The 21,535-nt window shown below is 45.5% G+C and overlaps 1 protein-coding gene across 1 annotated transcript in view; it reads left to right on the top strand.

Annotated features, from left to right (window-relative positions):
- Positions 1–21,535, top strand: part of xylt1 (xylosyltransferase 1) — a 133,591-nt gene that overhangs the window by 97,186 nt on the left and 14,870 nt on the right. Inside the window, exons 7-10 of the mRNA XM_062964580.1 lie at positions 613–829; positions 9,954–10,130; positions 16,253–16,515; positions 18,599–18,794. Of these exons, the coding sequence (XP_062820650.1) occupies positions 613–829; positions 9,954–10,130; positions 16,253–16,515; positions 18,599–18,794 (853 nt within the window). The remainder of the gene's footprint in view (positions 1–612; positions 830–9,953; positions 10,131–16,252; positions 16,516–18,598; positions 18,795–21,535) is intronic.

The following is a 21,535-nucleotide window of genomic DNA, read 5'->3' as shown; positions in this document are numbered from 1 at the left end:
AAAAATATATTTTAAAAATATTTTTTAAAATTTTTTGTTTCTGCAACCTACCTAGAATGGGAGCTTAGCGCAACCTAACATGGCTGCCGCTCCCAGGCCAATCAGAAGCTTCCACGATGGACGCAAAGGTGGGGGCTAAGGTTGATGAGGATAGCTCAAGAAATGAGGGCGGGAGAGCCCTGTAAAAGCCCCCCCCCCGGTCCCTTTTTTTTTTTTTGGGCGATTGCGCATGCGCGCCCACCATTTTAGAAGCATTTAGAATCATTACGAATTTTCGGAAATTTCCGAAATTTTTGGGTGAAAAAAATCGGAAATACTTTCTATATCGAAGTGCCAGCACCCCCTACTTTTGAAACGAGAATTGAAACATTTTTTCATCGATCGGACATGCCTAGTAGAAACTATAGCTGTTTGTGGAGGCGAGAGGCTATCTGTGTAGGTGGACATTTTTCACTTTTATTATGTGTATTGATAGAGATAGTGGTGATGGACTTCTGCCCACTTTAGCTGAACAATGTTGTTAGATTGCTCTCCTATGAGATTGAGTCTCATAGACTCAGCCATGATGATATAATCGCCACATCGGTTTTAATGCTTCTTTTTCTTTCCCAGGTTCATTCGAAAACAAGGTCTGGACCGGCTTTTCCTGGAGTGCGACACCCACATGTGGCGCCTCGGGGACCGCAAGATCCCAGAAGGCATCGCTGTCGACGGCGGTTCGGACTGGTTTCTGCTGAACAGGAAGTTTGTGGAATACGTCACGTTTTCCAACGACGACCTGGTGACGAAGATGAAGCGGTTCTACTCGTATACTTTGCTTCCGGCTGAAGTGAGTAATCCGGCAATCCCGCCTTCGGTCTGCTAGGTGGGAACACATACACACGCAACACACATTTCCTGCATGTATGCTTCATGGCTTTGACTCGATGATTCAAGCATAAAATCCAAATTCACTGGGCTGTCAGTTAACATTAAAAGTGGGGAGCAAGGGGATTGTCTGGGGGGAAGCGGAGAGGTCAACCAGACTAATGCTATTTAGAGTATTTATAGATTTTCCTGTCTATGTTTCTATATCTATATCTCTATATTTATATCTATATATATAATAAAAGTCAATGTTTGTATGTATGCGGGTATGTATGTATTAGACATGTCCAAAAAATCGTTTTGAATCGTATATCGGAATTATTTCGGATTGTTCTCACTTTTTGATACGCATTCCGAGACATTGTCTCACAGCTCAACCAGCAATGTAATTCAAACCATTGTGGGACCATTCTCTAATTGTCTCTTAATGTTTCGTTAATTCCCCCCCCCCCATTTTTTTAATATATTTTAAAAAATATTTTTTAAATTTTTTTTGTTTCTACAACCTACCTTGAATGGCAGCTTAGCGCAGCCTAACATGGCCAATCAGAAGCTTCCACAATGGACGCAAAGGTGGGGGCTAACGTCCTCTGCGTCCACATGGAAGATTGCCATACAAGCCCGGTGTGTAGCGATTGCGCATACACATCCACCATTTTAGAAACATTTAGAATCATTACGAATTTTCGGAAATATCCGAAATTTTTGGGTGAAAAAAATTGGAAATACTTTCTATATCGAAGCGCCAGTGCCCCCTACTTTAGAAACGAGAATTGAAACATTTTTTTCATTGATCGGACATGCCTAGTATGTATGCAGTGGTGTATGTGGCAGCTTTCTGATTGGCCACCACTTACACGGACAAGTACAACCGCCACGAATGACGGATCTGGACCAAACTCAACACACTTAACCCCCATGACGCACTTTATGTCCTGGTGCCGTTTGCGGGACGATGGACCATGGGTGATGGGATTTGTAGTACTTTCAATCGCTACGACTCCCACAGGCCACTGCGATGCCCACCAGTGACGGATCTGGACCAAACTCGACACACTTAATTCCCATGACGCACTTTACGTCCTGGTGCCGTTTGCGGGAAGATGGCCCATGAGTGATGGGATTTGTAGTACTTTCAATCACTACAACTCCCACAGGCCACTGCGATACCCACCAGTGACGGAACTGGACCAAACTTGGCACACAGAACCCCCATGAACCCCTTTCCGTCCTGGGGCAGATAGGGCGAGGATGGACCGAGTAGCTTCACTCACTTCTTGCCCTGGGAGTTGTAGTTCACCCTTATACAGACAGCACTGAACCCAGCCAACTTCACATCCTGACCAAACTTGGCACACAAATTTCTCAAATTACCCGGGCATTGCTAAGGCTTCCCCGTCTGCGCAGGGTTCCATACTTCACGCTTTAACAACACAACCGTTCAATGCTAAGGCTTCCCCGTCTGCGCAGGGTTCCATACTTCACGCTTTAACAACACAACCGTTCAATGCTAAGGCTTCCCCGTCTGCGCAGGGTTCCATACTTCACACTTTAACAACACAACCGTTCAATGCTAAGGCTTCCCCGTCTGCGCAGGGTTCCATACTTCGTACTTTAACAACACAACCGTTCAATGCTAAGGCTTCCCCGTCTGCACAGGGTTCCATACTTCACACTTTAACAACACAACCGTTCAATGCTAAGGCTTCCCCGTCTGCACAGGGTTCCATACTTCATACTTTAACAACACAACCGTTCAATGCTAAGGCTTCCCCGTCTGCGCAGGGTTCCATACTTCGCCCTTTAACAACACAACCGTTCAATGCTAAGGCTTCCCCGTCTGCGCAGGGTTCCATACTTCACGCTTTAACAACACAACCGTTCAATGCTAAGGCTTCCCCGTCTGCGCAGGGTTCCATACTTCGCCCTTTAACAACACAACCGTCCAATGCTAAGGCTTCCCCGTCTGCGCAGGGTTCCATACTTCGCCCTTTAACAACACAACCGTTCAATGCTAAGGCTTCCCCGTCTGCGCAGGGTTCCATACTTCCCTCTTTAACAACACAACCGTCCAATGCTAAGGCTTCCCCGTCTGCACAGGGTTCCATACTTCATACTTTAACAACACAACCGTCCAATGCTAAGGCTTCCCCGTCTGCACAGGGTTCCATACTTCATACTTTAACAACACAACCGTTCAATGCTAAGGCTTCCCCGTCTGCACAGGGTTCCATACTTCACACTTTAACAACACAACCGTTCAATGCTAAGGCTTCCCCGTCTGCGCAGGGTTCCATACTTCACGCTTTAACAACACAACCGTCCAATGCTAAGGCTTCCCCGTCTGCGCAGGGTTCCATACTTCGCCCTTTAACAACACAACCGTTCAATGCTAAGGCTTCCCCGTCTGCGCAGGGTTCCATACTTCACGCTTTAACAACACAACCGTTCAATGCTAAGGCTTCCCCGTCTGCGCAGGGTTCCATACTTCGCCCTTTAACAACACAACCGTCCAATGCTAAGGCTTCCCCGTCTGCGCAGGGTTCCATACTTCGCCCTTTAACAACACAACCGTTCAATGCTAAGGCTTCCCCGTCTGCGCAGGGTTCCATACTTCGCACTTTAAGAACACAACCGTCCAATGCTAAGGCTTCCCCGTCTGCGCAGGGTTCCATACTTCGCACTTTAAGAACACAACCGTCCAATGCTAAGGCTTCCCCGTCTGCGCAGGGTTCCATACTTCACGCTTTAACAACACAACCGTTCAATGCTAAGGCTTCCCCGTCTGCGCAGGGTTCCATACTTCGCACTTTAAGAACACAACCGTCCAATGCTAAGGCTTCCCCGTCTGCGCAGGGTTCCATACTTCGCACTTTAAGAACACAACCGTCCAATGCTAAGGCTTCCCCGTCTGCGCAGGGTTCCATACTTCGCACTTTAACAACACAACCGTCCAATGCTAAGGCTTCCCCGTCTGCGCAGGGTTCCATACTTCGCACTTTAAGAACACAACCGTCCAATGCTAAGGCTTCCCCGTCTGCGCAGGGTTCCATACTTCGCACTTTAAGAACACAACCGTCCAATGCTAAGGCTTCCCCGTCTGCGCAGGGTTCCATACTTCGCACTTTAAGAACACAACCGTCCAATGCTAAGGCTTCCCCGTCTGCGCAGGGTTCCATACTTCGCACTTTAAGAACACAACCGTCCAATGCTAAGGCTTCCCCGTCTGCGCAGGGTTCCATACTTCACGCTTTAACAACACAACCGTTCAATGCTAAGGCTTCCCCGTCTGCGCAGGGTTCCATACTTCGCACTTTAAGAACACAACCGTCCAATGCTAAGGCTTCCCCGTCTGCGCAGGGTTCCATACTTCGCACTTTAAGAACACAACCGTCCAATGCTAAGGCTTCCCCGTCTGCGCAGGGTTCCATACTTCGCCCTTTAACAACACAACCGTCCAATGCTAAGGCTTCCCCGTCTGCGCAGGGTTCCATACTTCGCACTTTAACAACACAACCGTCCAATGCTAAGGCTTCCCCGTCTGCGCAGGGTTCCATACTTCGCACTTTAAGAACACAACCGTCCAATGCTAAGGCTTCCCCGTCTGCGCAGGGTTCCATACTTCGCCCTTTAACAACACAACCGTTCAATGCTAAGGCTTCCCCGTCTGCGCAGGGTTCCATACTTCGCACTTTAAGAACACAACCGTCCAATGCTAAGGCTTCCCCGTCTGCGCAGGGTTCCATACTTCGCACTTTAAGAACACAACCGTCCAATGCTAAGGCTTCCCCGTCTGCGCAGGGTTCCATACTTCGCCCTTTAACAACACAACCGTTCAATGCTAAGGCTTCCCCGTCTGCGCAGGGTTCCATACTTCGCCCTTTAACAACACAACCGTTCAATGCTAAGGCTTCCCCGTCTGCGCAGGGTTCCATACTTCGCACTTTAAGAACACAACCGTCCAATGCTAAGGCTTCCCCGTCTGCGCAGGGTTCCATACTTCGCACTTTAACAACACAACCGTCCAATGCTAAGGCTTCCCCGTGTGCGCAGGGTTCCATACTTCGCCCTTTAACAACACAACCGTTCAATGCTAAGGCTTCCCCGTCTGCGCAGGGTTCCATACTTCGCACTTTAACAACACAACCGTCCAATGCTAAGGCTTCCCCGTCTGCGCAGGGTTCCATACTTTGCCCTTTAACAACACAACCGTTCAATGCTAAGACTATTGAAGCCAGGCATCCTTTATGTGTGTGTGCATTTGCTTTCTACACAAGGAAATCTGTCTGTGCAAATCCGAGCCTTGCTTTGTGCCTCTCTTTTCCACGTTTTCCCTCTGTGCGTAATTTGCGGCCCTTCCTCGGATGCCCCCGGGTGACGCTTGTCGGTGTCCATTAGGCCGGGTTTACATAACAGCCGAAATTGGAGTGATATAATGAGAAAGCCCCGACTGGGATTCCTCGCCGCCTTGAATTGGCAGATAAAGACTTAACCATTTTGGAAATAATTGCAGGAGACAGATTGTCCTTCTGTTGCCTTGCGGGCGAGATGTGCGTTTCAGTGGGAGGTCATTTTCAGCTCCCAGCGCATCGCAACCGTTTGGGTAGGAAGCGGAGCACTGGCTTGGACAGTTGTGTGTACATGGAATCGTGTGCTTTTTGTTGTCAAAGGCTTTCACGGCCGGAATCACTGGGTCGCTGTGAGTTTTCCAGGCTGTCTGGGCATATTCCAGAAGCATTCTCTCCTGACGTTTCGCCCACACCTATGGCAGGCATCCTCAGAGGTTGTGACGTTTGTTGTCAAAGGCTTTCACGACCAGAATCACTGGGTTGCTGTGGGTTTTCCAGGCTGTCTGGCCATATTCCAGAAGCATTCTCTCCTGACGTTTCGCCCACACCTATGGCAGGCATCCTCAGAGGTTGTGAGGTTTGTTGTCAAAGGCTTTCACAGTCAGAATCACTGGGTTGCTGTGGGTTTTCCAGGCTGTCTGGCCATATTCCAGAAGCATTCTCTCCTGACGTTTCGCCCACACCTATGGCAGGCATCCTCAGAGGTTGTGACGTTTGTTGTCAAAGGCTTTCACGACCAGAATCACTGGGTTGCTGTGGGTTTTCCAGGCTGTCTGGCCATATTCCAGAAGCATTCTCTCCTGACGTTTCGCCCACACCTATGGCAGGCATCCTCAGAGGTTGTGACGTTTGTTGTCAAAGGCTTTCACGACCAGAATCACTGGGTTGCTGTGGGTTTTCCAGGCTGTCTGGCCATATTCCAGAAGCATTCTCTCCTGACGTTTCGCCCACACCTATGGCAGGCATCCTCAGAGGTTGTGAGGTTTGTTGTCAAAGGCTTTCACGACCAGAATCACTGGGTTGCTGTGGGTTTTCCAGGCTGTCTGGCCATGTTCCAGAAGCATTCTCTCCTGACGTTTCGCCCACACCTATGGCAGGCATCCTCAGAGGTTGTGAGGTTTGTTGTCAAAGGCTTTCACGACCAAAATCACTGGGTTGCTGTGGGTTTTCCAGGCTGTCTGGCCATATTCCAGAAGCATTCTCTCCTGACGTTTTGCCCACATCTATGGCAGGCATCCTCAGAGGTTGTGACGTTTGTTGTCAAAGGCTTTCACGGCCGGAATCACTGGGTTGCTGTGGGTTTTCCAGGCTGTCTGGCCATATTCCAGAAGCATTCTCTCCTGACGTTTCGCCCACACCTATGGCAGGCATCCTCAGAGGTTGTGACGTTTGTTGTCAAAGGCTTTCACGACCAAAATCACTGGGTTGCTGTGGGTTTTCCAGGCTGTCTGGCCATATTCCAGAAGCATTCTCTCCTGACGTTTCGCCCACACCTATGGCAGGCATCCTCAGAGGTTGTGAGGTTTGTTGTCAAAGGCTTTCACGACCAGAATCACTGGGTTGCTGTGGGTTTTCCAGGCTGTCTGGCCATGTTCCAGAAGCATTCTCTCCTGACGTTTCGCCCACACCTATGGCAGGCATCCTCAGAGGTTGTGAGGTTTGTTGTCAAAGGCTTTCACGACCAAAATCACTGGGTTGCTGTGGGTTTTCCAGGCTGTCTGGCCATATTCCAGAAGCATTCTCTCCTGACGTTTTGCCCACATCTATGGCAGGCATCCTCAGAGGTTGTGACGTTTGTTGTCAAAGGCTTTCACGGCCGGAATCACTGGGTTGCTGTGGGTTTTCCAGGCTGTCTGGCCATATTCCAGAAGCATTCTCTCCTGACGTTTTGCCCACATCTATGGCAGGCATCCTCAGAGGTTGTGACGTTTGTTGTCAAAGGCTTTCACGACCAAAATCACTGGGTTGCTGTGGGTTTTCCAGGCTGTCTGGCCATATTCCAGAAGCATTCTCTCCTGACGTTTCGCCCACACCTATGGCAGGCATCCTCAGAGGTTGTGAGGTTTGTTGTCAAAGGCTTTCACGGCCGGAATCACTGGGTTGCTGTGGGTTTTCCAGGCTGTCTGGCCATATTCCAGAAGCATTCTCTCCTGACGTTTCGCCCACACCTATGGCAGGCATCCTCAGAGGTTGTGACGTTTGTTGTCAAAGGCTTTCACGGCCAGAATCACTTTGTCGCTGTGAGCTTTCCAGGCTGTCTGGCCATATTCCAGAAGCATTCTCTCCTGACGTTTCGCCCACACCTATGGCAGGCATCCTCAGAGGTTGTGACGTTTGTTGTCAAAGGCTTTCACAGCCAGAATCACTTTGTCGCTGTGAGCTTTCCAGGCTGTCTGGCCATATTCCAGAAGCATTCTCTCCTGACGTTTCGCCCACACCTATGGTGGGCATCCTCAGAGGTTGTGACGTTTGTTGTCAAAGGCTTTCACAGCCAGAATCACTTTGTCGCTGTGAGCTTTCCAGGCTGTCTGGCCATATTCCAGAAGCATTCTCTCCTGACGTTTCGCCCACACCTATGGCAGGCATCCTCAGAGGTTGTGACGTTTGTTGTCAAAGGCTTTCACGGCCAGAATCACTTTGTCGCTGTGAGCTTTCCAGGCTGTCTGGCCATATTCCAGAAGCATTCTCTCCTGACGTTTCGCCCACACCTATGGCAGGCATCCTCAGAGGTTGTGACGTTTGTTGTCAAAGGCTTTCACGGCCAGAATCACTTTGTCGCTGTGAGCTTTCCAGGCTGTCTGGCCATATTCCAGAAGCATTCTCTCCTGACGTTTCGCCCACACCTATGGCAGGCATCCTCAGAGGTTGTGAGGTTTGTTGTCAAAGGCTTTCACGACCAGAATCACTGGGTTGCTGTGGGTTTTCCAGGCTGTCTGGCCATGTTCCAGAAGCATTCTCTCCTGACGTTTCGCCCACATCTATGGGTTTATATATCTGTGGAATGATGTCCAGGTTGGGAGAAAGAACTCTTGCCTGTTGGAGGCAAGTGTGAATGTTGCAATTGGCCAGCTTGATTAGCACCGAATAGCCTTGCAGCTTCAAAGCCTGGCTGCTTCCTGCCTGGGGGGGAAATCCTTTGTTGGAAGGTGTTGGCTGGCCCTGATTTTTTTTCCTGTCTGGAATTAAATAAGAACACTCAGAAAACAGGGGGATTCCAGACAGGAAACAGCCAGGGCCAGCTAACACCTCCTAACAAAGGATTCCCCCAGGCGGGAAGCAACCAGGCTTTGAAGCTGCAAAGTTATTCAATGCTAATCAAGGTGGCCAATTGCAACATTCGCACTCATATGTTCACGGCACCTGACGATTAGCTATTGGTTTTGAGTATGTTTTAATGAATTATATGTTTATGATTTTATAAGTTTTAAACATATTTATGTGGTTGTATTTTGATCGGGCTTGGTCCCTATGTGAACCGCTCTGTGTCCCCTTGAAGAGATGGAAGCTGGTTATAAATTTTAAAATTATTATTATTATTATTATTATTATTATTGTGTATTGCTGGGCTTGGTCCCCATGTGAGCCGCCCTGAGTCCCTTCGGGGAGATGGGATGAGATATAGAAGAAAGTTGTTGTTGTTGTTGTTGTTGTTGTTGCCTCAAACAGACAAGAGTTCTTTCTTTCTTCCACCCTGGACATTCCACAGGGAAAGTCTGTCCAAACAGACTTGGCTGTTTGGTTGTGCATTTCAGTAAATCAGATCTAATTTGCCAAATAGTGACTGTTGAATGTTTTTATATTGTGGAATGATATTTTAAATGGTAAGTCGCTCGGAGCACTCGGGTGGAGAGCGACTAATTAAGAAATAAAGTGAAGTGAAGTGAAGATATATAAACCCCACTTGCCTAGTTTCCAGCAGACCTCACAACCTCTGAGGATGCCTGCCACAGATGTGGGCGAAACGTCAGGAGAGAATGCTTCTGGAACATGGCCAGACAGCCTGGAAAACCCACAGCAACCCAGTGATTCTGGTCGTGAAAGCCTTTGACAACAAACCTCACAACCTCTGAGGATGCCTGCCATAGGTGTGGGCGAAACGTCAGGAGAGAATGCTTCTGGAACATGGCCAGACAGCCTGGAAAACCCACAGCAACCCAGTGATTCTGGTCGTGAAAGCCTTTGACAACAAACCTCACAACCTCTGAGGATGCCTGCCATAGGTGTGGGCGAAACGTCAGGAGAGAATGCTTCTGGAACATGGCCAGACAGCCTGGAAAACCCACAGCAACCCAGTGATTCTGGTCGTGAAAGCCTTTGACAACAAACCTCACAACCTCTGAGGATGCCTGCCATAGGTGTGGGCGAAACGTCAGGAGAGAATGCTTCTGGAACATGGCCACACAACCCGAAAGACATACAACAACCCAGGAGATAAGCTGTTATGGCAAAATGGGCTCGGAAGGGAATTATTTTTCCAGGGTTGCTGTGAGTCTTCCGGGCTGTGTGTCCATGTTCCAGAAGCATTCTCTCCTGACGTTTCGCCCACATAGATGTGGGCGAAACGTCAGGAGAGAATGCTTCTGGAACATGGCCACACAACCCGAAAGACATACAACAACCCTGTGATCCCGGCCATGAAAGCCTTCGACGACACAGCTTCTCTCCTCCTGTCCAGCTCTGTTTGTGCCTTGATTCTTCCTAGTTCATCTTGGTGTGGATTTGTGTGTCTTTTCACAGTCTTTCTTCCACACGGTCCTGGAGAACAGCCCTCATTGTGACTCCATGGTGGACAACAACCTGCGCATCACCAACTGGAACCGCAAGCTGGGCTGCAAGTGTCAGTACAAGAACATTGTGGACTGGTGTGGCTGCTCTCCAAACGACTTCAAGCCGGCCGATTTCCACCGGTTCCAGGTACGGGGCGGGAAAAGGGAGCCTGGCGGAGTCAAGCCAACACCGAGTAAAGGCACCGAGTTGCACGGCTGGATCGGCTTGGCAGCGCCCTTTTTATCCAGGGAAATTATCATTGTCTTCTCAAAGGCTTCCATGGCCGGAATCACTGGGTTGCTATACATTTTGGGAGCTGTATGGCCATGTTCCGGTAGCATTCTCTCCTGATGTTTCACATGCATCTGTGGCTAATGGCATCTTCAGAGGTCTGTTGGAAATGAGGCAAGTGGAGTTAAATGAAATACATATATATGCAACGGAACTTAAAGAAAATTGGTTAAAAGTAATTCACAGATGGTATCTGACTCCAAAAAAAAAAAAATAGGACTAATGTGGAAAAAGGCAAATAATAACTGCTGGAGGTGTAAAGAACAAGTCGGTTCCTACTTCCATATGTGGTGGAATTGTAAAAAAGTAACTACCGTGTTTCCCCAAAAATAAGACAGTGTCTTATATTAATTTTTGCTCTCAAAAATGCTCTAGGTCTTATATTTAGGGGATGTCTTATTTTTTTCATGAAGAAGAATTCACATTTATTGTTGAACAAAAAAATGAACATTTATTATATACTGTACAGTAGTTGTAGACAAACTGAATCCTATCAAGAATTTCTTGTTATTACCACTATTTCCATGTACAACAATCTATAGTACGTACATTTACCAAACCTACATGTTCTGGTGTTCTATTTGGTGGGCATGCTTCCAAACAAAACCTTTTCTAGGTCTACTGGCAAGCGATGGGGTGCATCTCACACAAGTAGGAAAACATCTTTTTGCACACAGACTCACAAACCTCATCAGGCGCACTTTAAACTAAATCCACTGGGGGAGGGGAACAACAGCCTGGCGAACACTATATTACCCACGACCACAGGGAACCGCCGTAAGGCTAAACGGAGGGCTGCACAAACACAGCAAGGACCAAGTACAGAGAGCACAATAATCCCAAATAAACAGTTCGAGGGGAGGTCACAGGGGCTTACATGTCTTTACACTAATGCTCAGAGCATGGGAAATAAGCAAGACGAACTCCAACTCCTAGCACAGCACCACACATACGATGTCATAGGCATCACTGAAACCTGGTGGGATGACTCCCATCACTGGAATTTAACCATTGAGGGCTATAACCTCTTTCACAGAAATAGAACAAAGGGGAGAGGAGGGGGAGTAGCTTTATATGTCAAAAACAGTTACGTTGCAGAAGAAATGCAAGACTGTAATCCGGGAAACCAGCTTGAAAGCATCTGGATAAGAATCAAGGGAACCGGGACTCAAAAAGATCTTGTCGTGGGTGTCTACTACAGACCTCCGAGTCAGGATGAAGGACTTGATGAAGCCTTCTGTCAACAGCTGACCAAACAGGCACAAAGAAGAGATATAGTAGTCATGGGCGATTTCAATTATCCCGATATCTGCTGGAAAACAAACTCAGCCAAGAGTACAAAGTCCAACAAATTCCTCACTTGCCTTGCAGATAATTTTATGGTCCAGAAGGTAGAAGAGGCAACAAGGGGATCAGCAACTCTTGATCTAATCTTAACAAATGTGGAAGACCTGATCAATACAGTTGAAGTGGTTGGATCCTTAGGGGCAAGTGACCATGTGCTCCTGCAGTTTGCAATACAAAGGAATGCTGAAACTAAGACAAGTCAAACACGCATTCTGGACTTTAAGAGAGCTGACTTCCAAAAAATGAAGGAATTACTGAGCGGCATTCCATGGACGCCGATATTAAAAAACAAGGGAGTTAAGGATGGATGGGAGTTTTTCAAAAGTGAAATACTCAAGGCGCAAATGCAAACAGTGCCAACAAAGAAGAAAAATAAGACAAGTGCAAAGAAGCCAGAATGGATGTCCAAAGAACTTCTAACGGAGCTAAAGCTCAAAAGTGACATGCACAAGAAGTGGAAAAGGGGAGAAATCACCAAAGAAGAATTCAAACGTATAGCCAACTCCTGTAGGGAAAAGGTTCGCAAGGCTAAAGCGCAAAATGAGCTCAGGCTTGCCAGGGACATAAAAAACAACAAAAAAGGTTTTTTTGCTTATGTTGGTAGAAAAAGGAAGAAAAAGGAGGCGATAGGGCCACTGCAAGGAGTAGATGGGGTGATGGTGACAGGGGATAGGGAAAAGGCAGAACTGCTTAATGCCTTCTTTGCCTCGGTCTTCTCACAAAAAGAAAGCCATCTTCAACCTCAGCAACATGGAATGGACGAAGGTTTGGGGGAAATCCAACCCCAAATAGGGAAACAAGTTGTCCAGGAACACCTGGCCACTCTAAACGAATTCAAGTCCCCAGGGCCAGATCAGCTACATCCAAGAGTATTGAAGGAACTAGCGGAAGTTATTTCAGAACCACTAGCAATTATCTTCGAGAGTTCTTGGAGAACGGGAGAAGTCCCAGCAGATTGGAGGAGGGCGAATGTGGTCCCTATTTATCTTCAAGAAGGGAAAAAAGAACGACCCAAACAATTACCGTCCGGTCAGCCTCACATCAATACCAGGCAAGATTCTGGAAAAGATCATTAAGGAAGTGGTCTGCAAACACTTAGAAACAAATGCGGTCATTGCTAATAGTCAACACGGATTTACCAAAAACAAGTCATGCCAGACTAATCTGATCTCTTTTTTCGATAGAGTTACGAGTTGGGTCGATACAGGGAATGCCGTGGATGTAGCATATCTAGATTTCAGTAAGGCCTTCGACAAAGTCCCCCACGACCTTCTGGCAAACAAACTAGTAAAATGTGGGCTAGACAAAACTACGGTTAGGTGGATCTGTAATTGGCTAAGTGAACGAACCCAAAGGGTGCTCACCAATGCGTCGTCTTCATCATGGAAAGAAGTGACAAGTGGAGTGCCGCAGGGCTCCGTCCTGGGCCCGGTTCTGTTCAACATCTTTATTAACGACTTAGACAAAGGGTTAGAAGGCACGATCATCAAGTTTGCAGATGACACCAAACTCGGAGGGATAGCTAACACTCCAGAAGACAGGAGCAGAATTCAAAACGATCTTGACAGACTAGAGAGATGGGCCAAAACTAACAAAATGAAGTTCAACAGGGACAAATGCAAGATACTTCACTTCGGCAGAAAAAATGGAAATCAAAGATACAGAATGGGGGACGATGCCTGGCTTGACAGCAGTGTGTGCGAAAAAGATCTTGGAGTCCTCGTGGACAACAAGTTAAACATGAGCCTGCAATGTGATGCGGCAGCTAAAAAAGCCAATGGGATTCTGTCCTGCATCAATAGGGGAATAACGTCTAGATCCAGGGAAGTCCTGCTCCCCCTTATTCTATTCTGCCTTGGTCAGACCACACCTGGAATACTGTGTCCAGTTTTGGGCACCGCAGATGAGGGGAGATGCTGACAAGCTGGAAAGCGTCCAGAGGAGGGAGACTAAAATGATTAAGGGTCTGGAGAACAAGCCCTATGAGGAGAGGCTTAAAGAGCTGGGCATGTTTAGCCTGCAGAAGAGAAGGCTGAGAGAGAGGAGACATGATAGCCATGTACAAATATGTGAAGGGAAGTCATAGGGAAGAGGGAGCAAGCTTATTTTCTGCTGCCCTGCAGACTAGGACACGGAACAATGGCTTCAAACTACAGGAAAGGAGATTCCACCTGAACATCAGGAAGAACTTCCTCACTGTGAGGGCTGTTCGGCAGTGGAACTCTCTCCCCCGGGCCGTGGTGGAGGCTCCTTCTTTGGAGGCTTTTAAGCAGAGGCTGGATGGCCATCTGTCGGGGGTGCTTTGAATGCGATTTCCTGCTTCTTAGCGGGGGGTTGGACTAGATGGCCCTTGAGGTCTCTTCCAACTCTACTATTCTATGATTCTATGATTCTATGATTCTTACTTTCGGGGGAGGCCTTATATTTAGCAATTCAGCAAAACTTCTACTAGGTCTTATTTTCTGGAGATGTCTTATTTTAGGGGAAACAGGGTAGTTATTGGAAGGTAATACAAAAAGAATGTAATAAAATCTTAAAATTAAATTTGGAGCTGAAACCAGAAATCTTCCTATTAGGCCTTGCAGACCCAAAAGAAAAATTGGACACAAGCAAAGACAAACTTTTCACTTATTTTATAACTGCAGCGAGAATCATAATCGCCAAATATTGGAAATCGGATTCTCCACCTACAAAAGATCTGTGGATAGATAAAATTGTAGAGATAAAAGACATGGACAGATTAACCTTTTTAGTTAAAGAAAATACAGATAATAGAATGAAGAAAACTGACTGGATCTAGAAGATTATCTAAAGGAAAACTATACGTAAGAGAAACCAGAAAACTGGAAGAAAGAAGAAAGGAAGTCAACCATATCACTTAAGTTTGGTCCAGATCCATCATTAGCAGGGTTAAGTGCTGTCAGGATAAGGGTGAACTACAACTCCCAGATTCCCAGGGCAATCACCCCAAAACCGTGCCAATATCCACAGTTGGCCATGTTGGGTCTGTGTGCCAAGTTTGGTCCAGATCCATCGTTGGCTGGGTTCAGGGCTCTCTGGATGTAGGAGAACTATAACTCCCAGATCCAAGATCAATCGCCTCCAAACAAAGCTTGTGTGCTGCATCAGCAATGTTGGGTCTGTGTGCCAAGTTTGGTCCAGATCTGACGTCAGCGGGGTTCATTTTCCTCCCAACAAAGGATTCCAGACAGGTAACAATCAGGGCCAGCTAACACCTTCCAACAAAGGATTCCCCCCCCAGGCAGGAAGCAGTCAGGCTTTGAAGCTGCAAGGCCATTCAATGCTAATCAAGGTGGCCAATTGCAACATTCACACTTGCCTCAAGCAGTTCTGTCTCTCAACCTGGACATTATTCCATCTATATATATAAACTAGCTGTGCCCGGCCACACGTTGCTGTGGCAAAGTGGTGGTGGTATTGGTTTAAAATTGTTGTGTAATTTTTATTTGACGTTATTTGTATTTTTTTAATTAATTTTATTGTAAGTTATCTTTTTATTTATTACATTTTATTATTTTATTGTATTAATTTTTAGTGTTTTAAATTATTTTTAGTGTTTTTTATTATTTTTTATTGGGTTGCTAGGAGACCAAGTTGGAGGAGCTTAGCCTTCTAACTGGCAGCAATTGGATAAAAGCAATTATTCCTCTCTCTCTAATTAGGACTTTATTTTTCTTTTCTTTTTGTTGTATCAACCTAGAGGCGTGGATGATGGGTTGTGTTGTCAAATTTCGAGGTTGGGGGGCCTGTAGTTTTGTTGTTTTGTGGGTCGCCGTGATGCCATCACTCTTATATATATAGAAGAGTTATGGCATCACGGCAGCGAACAAAACAACAAAAGTAAACACCCCCCAACCTCGAAAATTGACAGCACAACCCCTCATCCATGCCTCTAGGTTGATACAACAAAAAGAAAAGAAAAATAAAGTCCTAATTAGAGGGAGAGGAATAATTGTTTTTATCCAATTGCTGCCAGTTAGAAGGCTAAGCTCCGCTCACTTGGTCTCCTAGCAACCCACTCAGCCCAGGGGACCCTTTACCTTAACTACCACCAATTCCTCAATACTTTATTTCCCATACCACCATACTTTGCCACAGCAACGCGTGGCCGGGCACAGCTAGTCTATATATATAAAAGAGTGATGGAATCCTGGCACCGAGCAAAACAACAAAACTAAACACCCCCCAACCTCGAAATTTCACACACAATCCATCATCCACGCCTCGAGGTTGAAACCACAAAATATCACGTCATGAACCTCCACAGGGCCTAAAAAAAAAAACCCATAAACCGGAGCTATTCAGTGCAATTCCTATGGGCCACAGCAACACGTGGCAGGGCACAGCTAGTATATATATATATATATAAAAAACCCCACTTGCCAACAGTTTCCAACAGACCTCACAGCCTCTGAGGATGCCTGCCATAGATGTGGGTGAAATGTCAGGAGAGAATGCTGCAGCAACATGGCCTGGGAAACTCACAGCAACCCAGTGATTCCGGCCATGAAAGCCTTCGACGACACATGATAGTCATGTTTGAAAGGATATCACATTCTTTAAAATCGGCAGCTTCTCCTCTTGTTGACGTTCGTTTCGTGTCCTTCCAGCAAACGGCGAGGCCGACCTTCTTTGCGCGCAAATTTGAGGCGGTGGTGAATCAAGAAATCATCGGCCAGTTGGATTCCTACTTGTACGGCAACTATCCCTCCGGGATGCCCGGCCTGCGGTCCTACTGGGAGAACGTCTACGACGAACCCGACGGCACCCACAGCATCAGCGACGTTGCACTGAGCATGTACCACTCGTTTTCCCGTTTGGGCCTCCGGAGAGCGGCAACCTCGTTCCACACCAACGGCGACAACAGCTGCCGGTACGTTTATGAGTTGTTTCAGTGCTATTATCCATCCATCTCCCGTCTTTTTTCCAATTATTTTTCCATTCTACTACACTCCTCTTCCTCCAAATTACACTTCTCTGTCCTGGTATGCAGGAAAACTAAAATTCCCAAAAATCTTGGACCAACCCTCCCCAACCTCCGCTAGTATTCACAGTTGGCCATGTTGGGTCTGTGTGCCAAGTTTAGGCAAGATCTCTCATCTGCTGGATTCTGGATTCTCTTAATACGGGAGAACTATAACTCTCTGATGCCAAGGTCAATCACCCACAAAGCCTGCCAGTTAGCCATGTTGGGTCTGTGTGCCAAGTTAGTTCCCGGTCCATCGTTGGTGTGGTTGAGAGCGCTCTTAGATTGCAGGTGAACTATGCATCCCAGCCCCTGTCAGAATGTGGATGATAGATGTGAGGCGGATATTAGACATGTCCAAAAAATCGTTTTGAATCGTATATCGGAATTATTTCGGATTGTTCTCGCTTTTTGATATGCATTCCGAGACATTGTCTCACAGCGCAACCAGCAATGTAATTCAAACCATTGTTGGCCCATTCTCTAATCGTCTCTTAATGTTTCGTTAATTTTTTTCCCCCCAATTTTTTTTAAAATATATTTTTAAAAATATTTTTTAATTTTCTTTTGTTTCTGCAACCTACCTAGAATGGGAGCTTAGCGCAGCCTAACATGGCTGCCGCTCCCCAGCCAATCAGAAGCTTCCACAATGGACGCAAAGGTGGGGGCTAGGGTTGATGAGGATAGCTCAAGAAATGAGGGCGGGAGAGCCCTGTAAAAGTCCCCCCCTCCCCGGGTTCCTTTTTTTTGGCGATTGCGCATGCGCGTCCGCCATTTTAGAAACATTTAGGATCATTACGAATTTTCGGAAATATCCGAAATTTTTGGGTGAAAAAAATCGGAAATACTTTCTATATCGAAGCGCCAGCGCCCCCTACTTTAGAAACGAGAATTGAGACATTTTTTTCATCGATCGGACATGCCTAGCGGATATATTGAGACACTTACAGACTTCCGTCTCAATGCTCCCCTCCGTTCGGCAAACGAACAAACAAGACTGCATAGCTGTCAGCCAATCCCGGCGGTAATGAATATTTATTGTACAACTATTTACATAGATAGTAGCCAGAGCTGCTCGGACACATGTTGCTCTGACAGATTAATGGCGACTGAAAGAACTCTTATCAGTAAAGAATAACTCCTCCCAAATTCCATCCACAGTGACATGTTTCCTTCTACGTAGGCAAAAGCGGAAGTTTCATTCCTTTCTCTCTAGGCAATAAATCATTGCTCTATGCAGTTAACTACAAATAAAACTGCATAGCTGTCAGCCAATTCCGGCGGTAATGAATATTTATTGTACAACTATTTACATAGATAGTAGTTAGAGCTGCTCGAACACATGTTGCTCCAACAGAAAATTAACGGCGAATGAAAGAACTCTTATCAGTAAAGAATAACTCCTCCCGAAGTTTCATTCCTTTCCCTCTCAGCAGCAAATCATTGCTCTATGCGATTAACTACAAATAAGACTGCATAGCTGTCAGCCAATTCCGGCGGTAATGAATATTTATTGTACAACTATTTACATAGATAGTAGTCAGAGCTGCTCGGACACATGTTGCTCTGACAGATTAATGGCGACTGAAAAAACTCTTACCAGTAAAGAATAACTCCTCCCAAATTCCATCCTCAGTTTCCTTCTACGGAGGCAAAAGCGGAAGTTTCATTCCTTTCCCTCTCGGCAGTAAATCATTGCTCTATGCAATTAACTACTTCAGTCCTGGATTGCTCGCTGAAGCAAACTTACACACTTACAATGGCTTGAACATTTCACTACATTTAACCATTACCTTGACACGCCCCAAATAACCAAACTGAATCTAAAGTTGATCAAAAACTGATTCGTAACCCTTTTGCTACTAGTGTTGGAGAGTGGTCCCCGGTCACAAAAAGGTTGGGAACCATTGCTTTAGGAGTAAAAAAAATCTTGTTCTTCCTTTGAGCGGCTTATCAACCTCTTCCCAAGCCATGTTTTGTCTTTTTCCAGGTACTACGCAATGGGGCACCCCATTTCCGTCCACCTCTACTTCCTTGCGGACCATTTCCAGGGTTTCCTCGTCCGGCACCATGCCACCAACCTGGCGGCCAGTCGGCTTGAGACCTTAGAGACGTGGGTGATGCCCAAGAAAGTGTTCAAAATTGCAAGTCCGCCGAGCGATTTTGGAAGGCTGCAGTTCACAGAGGTATGTTCTGCCGTATTAGGATGATTACACTCTGCAACATGATTTTTGTTCCTGGACGATAAATGTCATTTCCTAATTGTTTCTGTAATAAAAACAGGGTGGATCACAATGAACGTATACGTGGCAAACATTCAGTGCCAATAGACATATGACATAGAGACAGACACAGAAGCAGTTTAACATTCTCCAGCTTCATGAGGCTATGCTCGCTTTTCAAAACATTCCCTTGGTTAAGAGCAAGGGAGGCTTTGGAAAAGTAAACACTGATAAGGGAGGGTAAGAGGAGAGATAAATGTCATATATTGCAAGTAACGGAAAAGTAAACACTGATATGGGAGGGTAAGATGAAAGATAAATAGATCATATATTGCAAGTAGCGGAACAATAAACACTGATATGGGAGGGTAAGATGAAAGATAAATAGATCATATATTGCAAGCAACGGAAAAGTAAACACTGATAAGGGAGGGTAAGATGAGAGATAAATATATATTGCAAGTAGCGGAAAAGTAAATACTGATATGGGAGGGTAAGATGAAAGATAAATAGATCATATATTGCAAGCAACGGAAAAGTAAAGACTGATAAGGGAGGGTAAGATGAAAGATAAATAGATCATATATTGCAAGCAACGGAAAAGTAAACACTGATAAGGGAGGGTAAGATGAGAGATAAATAGATCATATATTTCAAGCAACGGAAAAGTAAAGACTGATAAGGGAGGGTAAGATGAGAGATAAATATATATTGCAAGTAGCGGAAAAGTAAATACTGATAAGGGAGGGTAAGATGAAAGATAAATAGATCATATATTGCAAGCAACGGAAAAGTAAAGACTGATAAGGGAGGGTAAGATGAGAGATAAATATATCCTATATTGCAAGTAACGGAAAAGTAAACACTGATAAGGGAGGGTAAGATGAGAGATAAATAGATCATATATTTCAAGCAACAGCCTCCAGGCTCCGCTGCCGGCTTGACCTTGACCCGGTTATAAGCCAGGGGAGGCTTTTTCAACGCATAAAAAGGGCTGAACAACTCAGCTTATTTTTGAGTATATATGGTAATTGCTTCTGATTTCTAGAGAAGACTGATCTACCATTAAGCTCAGCTTCCTTGCCCTTTGTGATAACCACGTTGCAGTCTGAGCTGCTTCCCAAGATCTCTAGAAATGCCTCCCACATGAATGCCGGGACCCCGCTTGCACTCACAACGAGCAGCCGCCTTGCTCCTGACTCAGTTCTTACGATGCAAATATCTCTGGTTCCAGCTCCTGCTTGGCCTTGCATTTAAACCTGCTGCCCAAGACAAATAATTGTGCCTCGATTGCTAGTTTGTGTCTCATTGCTCACCACAAACAGGAACCATTAGATCCACGCAGCAGATGCTAATTGCCTGCCGCCTAGTTAATTTTGTCCTTGGTGATTAATTGCAACTGCTAACGGGGCCAGCAAACAAACCTTTCTGGAGTTGAACCGATACAGCATTTCCGCAGAAGTCTCTGACTCTCCCATTAAATCAAATGTTTTTCTATTCTCCCCAACTGGCGAGGCTCGCCGAAGCCCTCTTTCTTAAGAAAAGCTATAGATACCAATAAAGTTACATTAATTGAGGCATCAGTAGGTTGAATGTTTTTGAATATTTACATAAAGCTCAAATTTAATCTATCTACATTAATTTTAGATATTTCCCCAAGTCTTTGCAAATCCTATATACATATAGATATCTAGAGATTTCCATGTACCTGTATATTAGACATGTCCAAAAAATCGTTTTGAATTGTATATCGGAATTATTTCGGATTGTTCTCGCTTTTTGATACGCATTCCGAGACATTGTCTCACAGCGCAACCAGCAATGTAATTCGAACCATTGTTGGCCCATTCTCTAATTGTCTCTTAATGTTTCGTTAATTTTTTCCCCCAAAATTTTGTTTTAATATATTTTTAAAAATATTTTTAAATTAAATTATTTCTGCAACCTACCTTGAATGGGAGCTTAGCGCAGCCTAAAAGGCTGCCGCTCCCCAGCCAATCAGAAGCTTCCACGATGGACGCAAAGGTGGGGGCTAGGGTTGATGAGGATAGCTCAAGAAATGAGGGAAGGAGAGCCCTGTAAAAGTCCCCCCCCCCCGGGGTTCCTTTTTTTTTTTTTTTGGCGATTGCGCATGCGCGTCCGCCATTTTAGAAACATTTAGGATCATTACGAATTTTCGGAAATATCTGAAATTTTTGGGTGAAAAAATCGGAAATACTTTCTATATCGAAGCGCCAGCGCCCCCTACTTTAGAAACGAGAATTGAAACATTTTTTTCATCGATCGGACATGACTAATATTTATCTCTCATCTTACCCTCCCTTATCAGTGTTTACTTTTTCGTTACTTGCAATATATAATATATTTATATATTTTTTATATATGAATTTTCACCTCACATGTTTGCAAGTCTTTGCAAATCTTATACAGATACAATTATCTATATATAAAGAGATGTCTAGATAGATAGATATCAATATAGATATATAAGGCTTGCAAATATTGCAGGAGGGAAATGCACATATATAGAGAGAGGATTTACAAACATTTCAGGGGGAAATGCATATGTGAAATTAGTATAGATAATTATAGATCTATATCTAGCTCTGCATTGTTTATGTTGGCATTGAATGTTTGCCTGTTATTATGTTGGAAGCTGGCCTGAGTCCCCATGGGGAGATAGATAAGGCAGGGTACAAATGAAG

Source organism: Anolis carolinensis, unplaced genomic scaffold, assembly GCF_035594765.1.
Source record: "Anolis carolinensis isolate JA03-04 unplaced genomic scaffold, rAnoCar3.1.pri scaffold_13, whole genome shotgun sequence".
NCBI lineage: Eukaryota > Metazoa > Chordata > Lepidosauria > Squamata > Dactyloidae > Anolis > Anolis carolinensis.
Note: the sequence above shows the minus strand (reverse complement) of the source record. Positions and strands in the feature narration are given on the sequence as shown.